Here is an 8,554-nt window from a genome sequence, read left to right as displayed (position 1 = left end):
GTCGCTGGAGAGCATCACTATTGATCTTAGGACTCAACCCAATAACCAAGAATCGCCATTAAAACGAAGATAAACCTCAAAAGAGTAGATAAAACCATCATAACGATGTAAATAAGTAGAAAACATAATAAAAATTAGGATAAAACTACTAACTAGACTAGAAAACAATAAATAGTGAAGAAGTATGCTTAGATCCGGTCCAAAATAGACCAGATCAAACCAAAACAGAGTAAGAAGAAGAAGAAGAAGGACTAAGGAGTGAGATAGAGGAGAGAAAGAAAAAAAGATGAAAACGCCTCTAACTTCACTGCTATACTAACTTTCCATAGAATTATTTCCTTTTCGGGTGTTATCGGACGCTGCCTAAGTGAAAACTTCCCCAACAAATTGACCTGGAATTTTGTATAACCCTAAATATCAAAGACCCAATTGTACTTCCCATGAAGAACAGAGGACTTATCCAACTGGAGGAATTCTTACAAGCAAAAAGATAAGAGTAGTCTATTTGTCGAAGCCCTCCAGAATTTTACATTCCACCTCGCTTTCAAGATGTACAAAAGACGTATGCAGTCAGAAAACATTAACCTGCGGCGTTATCTCATGGGGACAATATATGATTCGGTGGAAACATCACTTATATTTTAACGGACCTACAAAACTAAAGGAGAGAAAGCACTTTCAACAAATCAAAGCTAATCATATCCTTTTTTTTCACGTTAATCATTGACAACATGGCTCTACTATATGTAATCTGGTGGTTAATTAGATAATTGATATTATTATGATGTGTATAGATTTATCCAAATCAAATTTTCGTTATTTTAATCACTAAAGATTAATACAAATCATTATTTTGCTATCCACCTGATTCTGCTAATAAACAAATTAGTCGATAATAATGTCGCAACAGCATGCACACTAAATTCATTTGTCAATTATTTCCAACAAAAAATATGAAAAAGTATATATCCTCTGATATTGTATTGGTATTGGTACAACTACCAACAATGTGATAGCTGACTTAATGAAAAATAATGGCAAGTGACAATATTATTATTAGCTTATGGAAGATGCAACAGTTGAAGCTACCAAATTTCTGTTGCAAATTTTAATGTGCCAGCTTGGGCGAGATCAACTTATTAAGATCAAGTCTTGCGGAATTATTGCTTTCTCGGGAAGTACAAAAGAGGCTGCGGATCCAAAGTTAATAGCGTGTTTGGATACAATTTTGCTTCTGCAGAAGCAGAAGTCAGAAGTCCGGATATTTTGCTTCACAAAAAATCGACTTTTCTGTTTCTAGAAATCGTTTTGAAACTCTACACCTAAACTGACTTCTTGTTTTTTGACTTCAAGAAGTCAAAAAATTATTTCTGGAGGTATATCCAAACTAAGTGAGTAAATAATTTTGCAACGTAACGTCCATACAGAGGTTTCCCAAAGCAAACTTGCAATGATGTACATTTTCACACCGAATCAAGAAAATTACATCTAAAATAGTATAAAAGTCTTAAAGTTTTAGTAGGAAGTTTAAAATATATAATCTAATGCAAGGACAAAACATAGCACCAGCATGTATGTGTATTTAATCTTCAAAGACCAGAAGTTATAGGAATTTTAGAGATAAGTTAAAAATGATGGACAACAAAATGGGTCTACTAAAATGTTGGAATTTTATGGCGTGAGTCTCTGTGACGCTATGAATACAATTAATAAGAATAGAATCGTATCGATCCAATGTTTGCTGAACACAAATGTCCAAACCATGATCTAAAACAATAAAACGACAAATAAATATATAATAGCATTCCAACCAGCTTAATCAGGGCTAGTCCGGCCATAACACGCCACTAATCATATTTTCATGGGAAATATAGTTTAATCCCAATTACCAGTCCAGAAATACTAGTTAGTCCAGACCAAATCAAATAGGTATAGGCCACTTGGAAAAATAAACTACTACATCTCTTTTTTGTACGACTCCTCTATCTCTCTCTTTTCCTACTTGATTTATTCTCTGTCTGTTTTTTTTCTTCTAAACTTTTTCGGCCCTTTCCGGCTACTAACGGCTCTTTTTTACCGGGTTTTTCATGGGCACTCGCTCAATCTCATAAATTCTCATATGAATTAATCTCAGCAGTGCAATCAAGTAATAACTCAAACACAAACAGTGGCGGAACCAGGAAACAAAACCTGGGGCTTGAAGAAAAAAAAATTTGTGCAGTGGCAAAACAAAGAGATTACCTCTTTCCAAGAACGATCCCTTCCGTCGTAGACTCTCCTGTACCGTCCTCTCCATAAAGACCACGTAATTACACATGGTAGTAATCTGCAAATTTAACGTCATTACCATTGCCAAGCCAAAACATTGTCTTGAGTAGAGATAGAAACAAACCATTACATCTTGCACGCCCGCATAAAGAAAACCCATGCTTCCAGGAAAAGTTGCAGTGAAACATTAGAACCATCATTTGGGGGATACAGGATAATTTTGGGGAATATATAATAAGACAAAAAAGCAGTGTGGGAAATAGTTTTTCAAGGGTACCCCTTATCCCACCTTTTTCAAAAATGCGAAGATACCCTTGACTGATTAGTGTTAATTAGATTGATTAGTTGTTAATGATTGTAGTTAGTTTGGTGTTAATTTAGGATAATAGTTTTGTTTTTAAAGAGAGTTACTGAGTTATTTTAGAAAATGAAGAAGAAGAAGAGGAGGAAAAAAAAATCTTTGTGATCTTTGTGATTATTGAGAGATATGTGATCCAAATTCGAGTGAGGAAAGTGAATCTTCATCACAAAAAGCTAAGAAAATACATATCAATTACGATGGAGATCCGGAAATGGTTTATTTGTTGGATTATGAAAATGATTTTACGCAAACTCAATTTTTTTCTCAAGCTCAAGATGATGACTTTATGGAGCCAAATGCCGAAGATGAGTACATGGATGAGGAACCCAATGCTAATAATACACAGGTATGGTTGTAAACGTTGTTTAATGTCCGTTTTGTAGCTTGATTTCACCAAAAGTTATGATTTTTGCATACAGTTCGGCGCAACAGAGTTAGGTTCGGCAGATATAATGTATGCCGAACCTTGATAAATAAGAACAGTTCGGTTTATGCTATTGAAATATTTATACGCCGAACTGTCATTCAATTATTTTCGCGCTAAATAATTTTCATAATTCGGCTTGAATAGGATGTGTTAATATCAGCCGAACCTTGTACAAAAACCCTAGATTGAGTTACAGTGTAATGTTCGGCTCACACGTGATCCAGCCGAACATATTTTTTTTTGTTTTCATAATTTTCAAGTCTTATGGTTCGGCTTACAATATTAGTACCAATAAGCCGAATCCATGTATGACAAGTAGTTCGGCTTTATAAGTTAAATACGAATGAGCCGAACTCTTTCAAATAATACTGCGATTGAGCCGAACCTAGCCCAAAAGTTGTGTGATATTGTTGTAGACTGTTCCTGAAATGGAAACTATGGAGGATCAACCACCTCCTGTTGATGTCATTCATGAAGATACAAAATATCACTTCCAAACTGACTTGGTAGGTAACATAAATTATGTTTTTATTAATTTTCAAGTATGTTGTATTCAAAATCATTAATAAAACTTAATTTTTGTACTTGTGGATATGTAGACGTGGAAAACTAAAGAAGAAGCTGTTAAATGGGCTGAGGAACATGGTTGGAAAATCAATTGTGTCCTAGTTAAAGGTAGACAAAGCCGAAAGGAGCGGGTTGAGATGGTTTATGAGAGATACGGGAAGAAAGTAAGCAAGAAGAAAAAAGGTGCAGTGTATATTGGGAAGACCGTGAAAAAATATAAGACTAAAACAAGGAAGATAAATTGTCCCTTCAAGATCGTCTTCAATTGGAACATAAATGAAAAAGTTTTCACAATGAATAAAGATATGGATTGTCGTCATAACCATCCACGTCCAAAAGGATCTTCATGGACATTATAGAGCCGGAAGACTCAAAGCTCATGAATATGCGGAGGTAGATAAAATCACACGAGCACATATGCCACCCTCTAAAATTCTTAGCAAGTTGAAGGCGGATGATAAGAATAACAAGACTATGTTGAAACAAATATATAACGCGAGAAGTACTTTGAGAAGAAAGGATTTGCAAGGTAGGTTGGTGATGCAACAATTATTGTGTTTGGCGCAAAAGAAGAACTATGCTTGCCAAAAGAAATTGGATGAATTCGGCCATGTGACGCACCTTTTTATTGCCCATCCGGAATGCGTAAAGTTGGAGTTATGCTTCCCACAAGTTCTCATATTGGATTGCACTTACAAGACCAATAAGTATGAGATGCCCTTGATGAACATTGTTGGTCATACGTCAACCATAGCTATGAAGTCCCTAACTTTATTTTTAATTGTTTCGATTCGACAAAAGAATGATGCCCCATCCCGGTTGTTAGGATTACCTGTTTCGTTGGTGAAGGCTTCATGAATTCTGACCAAGTAGTACATACTCATTAGACGATTTACCCGTCGTTCTACACCTTTTTCCGGATAGTACGTTATGTAATGTTTGCAAAGAGAAAAATATTATTCTAGTGTATACTTAGGAATAGAGGCTGCCATTTTGTTCTTTGATAATGAGATACCATGTGTGGACATATATATGTTTCAAGGATTGTACTATTTGTAACAGCTATATTTTCAAATGTTGTTTAAATCTATCTGGTTAGGCTAATACGTCATTTATATTACAAGACGAACTATACTAAATGTATCAACTCCAACGGCTAGTTTTTTAGATTTGAAAAACATTACAAGGTTCGGCAGACATACATTTTCATTTAAAAGCCGAACCTGTAAATTTTTCGTCCATCTAGTGTATCTCGGCACAAAGGTCTCTAATAAATCTCGGAATTCTTCTCTTCAGCCATCTATAACATATTCCGAGCTTGTATCTTCTTCCTCCATGGCGTATAGCCCAAAGGCTTTGAATTCTAGGTTCCTAAATAAAAAGGAATAAGAAGTTGGTTTTATAAAAAGAATACTAAACACCTCTATAATGCAACATTAAGCTCTAAATTGAATTCTTTTACTTTTTTTCCAAAACATTGAATAATGCACATCAGGATGTTCACCAAAAATACGATAAGTCTGAATGAAAGCTCTAACAAGCAACTTATCATCTTCTACGGTGAATGGTTCCATGAATTAGTATAGAAGGAATCAATGAGTTAAGTAGACCCAATGCTATGAAAAGAATACTATATATACAAAAAACCACAACGGATCTATTTTTTGGAAAAAAGAAAAAAATATCCATTGTATTTTACAGAAATCAGTGTAATGTTCGGCTCATATTAACGATTTCCTTATGAACCGAACTTGTTGAATTAAGGGTTTGGCTAATTCGAGTATGGCATAATCAACCGAATCGGATGCGCAGAAACCTAAATATTGTTAAAGGTAACAGGTTCGGCAACTACGAAAATAATAATTTGAGCCAAACCAATATCCTTTATGTTATTTCAAAGACCAGCAAACATTCGAACCAAACATATAAAAGCATTGAAAAATACATTAAAACATATGACTCAAGGTACTCAACGAAACATAACAAACTAAGTGTATTTAACAAAACATAACAAACTAAGTGTGTTTCACGACTCATAACAAAGAAAGTGTACTTAAGAAAGAAAATCCAGACATTCAAGGTAGTTTACACATCCAAACTTATAGTTCACTGACCACGACCTCTTTTTCCTTTAGGACGTACATTCTCATCCTCTTCACCAGTTGGCCCGCCCCTAACAGCTCTACTTGAGCCTTCACCTTCTTGTCGTGGCCTCTTGCTCGTCGGCCTTTTTTCTGGTTTATTCGGTCATTTTCCTTTGTTTATGACTGCATCCCACTGGTTGTAACAATCCTCTTGCTCCTCCACTGCCATCTTAGTTTTGCAAGAAATTCTTTTCTTCAAATTTCTTAACAACTCCTTACACGCCGCAACCTGGTTCCATTTAAAGGTCGAATAACTTTAATATTTAAGAAGTAACAATTAAACAAGTAAAGATTGAAGACATCACTTACCATTGTTTTATATGCCTTTTGAATGCCAATGGCCTTGGACTTCTTTTTGGCAACCTTTGCCTTCTCCCTGTCAGCTATAACTCGACTTTCTCTATTGATAATAAGCGGATGTGAAATTTCATTATACCAATCCATATAGCCTGGCTCAACTTGTGGAGGAACGTCACCTAAAATATGCAAGTGGTTCATATTTAACTTGTTGGCTTACAACCTTCTCCAGTACTCTAAGGTTGGTTCTGGATCATATTTGGGGGACCACGAAGAGGTGGTGCTTTTAGTCCCATTGGAACCCAATGGCAACAACCTGAACTTATCGTTAACCACTGGGAGCGTTTGGACGGATCCTAATTGATATAGTACTCGACGAGGATCATATATTACAAAACCATCGGGATAAAATAAAGGTCCGTAGTATATACCTATCGGCACATGATTATCTTGAACAACATAATCTTCTTGAACATCTCTCAAATATGGGTCAAATACGACGTCACTCCCATCCAAAGAGTATAATTTCTCTCTCAAGTTAATAAACACTTCTTTCTTATTTCTTTTCTTGGTTTCCTCAAACTCATATCGAGCCGCTGTTGGCGTTGTAATAACCCAACTTTCATGTACTTTGGCCAATTTCAATTTCGGGAAATGGTCGTATACCCACACCTACATAAATAATGCAACAATTATCAAAATATCCTCCAACAAGGAAACTGAATTCCTATTATTCATCAAGAATTCTGGGAATATTCACCAAAAAAAAATATGCTTGACCTTCCACCGCAGTGTAAGGTTCGGCACAAAAGTAGAATTTACGTACGTGTCGAACCTCTACAGTACAAGGATCGGCTTGTATTGTAGTTTCGATTTTGAGCCGAACCTTACACTGAACTACCAATATTTTGTTTAAAAAAATTTAAATTTGAACAACAAATTCAAATGTAATGAAGATAATTACCTGAAGCATAGTGAAATTTCCTCTAATATTTGTACTTGATAACCTAGATGCTTGTGCGAGTTGATTGAGTAGGTAGGTAAGTGACGCTGTCCCTCAAGCATAACTATTAACAGAGTGAACATCCTTTAACAATTGGAGATATTGAGCACTCACCTTATTCCCAGAAAGGTTTGGAAAGATATCTCTTCTAAGAGTGTACAGCATATATGTTGTTGCAGTTTGCTTCACCAATTCCGCAGTCATCACCAAATTTCCATCTTTAACCCTCTCCGCTGTTTTCTCAAAATAGTTTTTCAACCTCAACAACTTGAACTTCTTGTTTTTCTTGTTGGCTGCACCTGTATCATCATGGGTAGAAGTGACATCTCTCACAGAACAACAAAACTCTAGTTCGGTTATTGATCTTGGCTAACCTAGAGTTTCCTCCGCCAACTTATACAACTCATCCCAACTCATATTATAAACGATGCATCCACGCTTTCGCCGGTGACACTAAAGCCCATAATCTTATTCGCGTCATCAGGAGTGATTGTCATCTCGCCAAAGGGGAGATGAAATGTGTAAGTCTCAGGAGCAAATCTCTCGGCAAAGGCGGAGGCTGTCACTCTATCACATTCCTGATGACCATATCTAATGGCATGCCATAAACCAGAGGCTTGCACTATAGTAATCACTTCAGGAACCTCTTTAAACAAATCCCAATGTGCAGCCCTTTGATGTCTCAAAACCCGGACCGCACGACAATGGTCAGGAGTCTCATATATCCTCTTAGCCCAAGACTCTGTGTAACCAATCAACACTTTGCCTCCATCGGCTGGAAGACCGTGTGGTAAACCATCCTCTCGTGCATCTATTACATCATCATCATCAGGAATATGAAACCCAACAACACCTAATAAAATTTAGTTACAACATATAAGCAACAACATACAAAAACATTGAATTTTTTTTAAAAGTATGCACTCAATATACCATAGTTCGGTAAGACTCCAAAACATCTTCAACCATGCCCTTTGTGTTCTTCCTCGTCTTCGGATCCACTTCCTTTTGTGTTCGCTTTCCCCTCTTATTATCTACCAAAGCTTGACTTTCCCTATTAATGATTAAGGGATGTGAAATTTACCAATATATATAAGTCGGGTCAACTTCACAAGGATCTTCACGCAACTCTTCTAAGTCAACCCAACTTAATAAGTTCTCTTCCAATTTATCCCAAAAAGCAGTGGTAGGATTGGATCATATTCGTCATTCCATGAACTTTTCGTACTCTTTGTTACCTTAGAACACTTGGGCAACAACTTCAACTTTTATTCCTCTAGCACCGGAATCGTTTGTATAAATCCATATTGATGGAGTACTCGACGGGGATCAAACAATGTAAAACCTTCGGGATAAAACAACGACCTATAGTACATCCCCAACGGCATATCTTCATCCTCAACAACTTCATCATCTTCTTCATCCTTTTTCTATGGTTGAAATACAACTTGTTCAGCAGTCAAAGAGTCTAACTTTTCTCTCAAAGC

General features: G+C 36.2%; 1 protein-coding gene across 1 annotated transcript; it reads left to right on the top strand.

Moving 5' to 3' along the window:
- The first annotated feature begins 2,840 nt into the window (after positions 1-2,840).
- LOC113350119 lies at positions 2,841-4,481 on the top strand. The gene is made up of 4 exons (XM_026594233.1): positions 2,841-2,975; positions 3,473-3,562; positions 3,656-3,787; positions 3,927-4,481. Exons 1-4 carry the CDS (start codon positions 2,841-2,843, stop codon positions 4,479-4,481), a joined length of 912 nt encoding a protein of 303 aa, XP_026450018.1.
- Positions 4,482-8,554: the final 4,073 nt, after the last annotated feature.

The sequence above is a fragment of the Papaver somniferum genome, chromosome 1, assembly GCF_003573695.1.
Source record: "Papaver somniferum cultivar HN1 chromosome 1, ASM357369v1, whole genome shotgun sequence".
NCBI classification, from domain to species: domain Eukaryota; kingdom Viridiplantae; phylum Streptophyta; class Magnoliopsida; order Ranunculales; family Papaveraceae; genus Papaver; species Papaver somniferum.
This window is presented reverse-complemented; position numbering and strand designations above follow the sequence as displayed.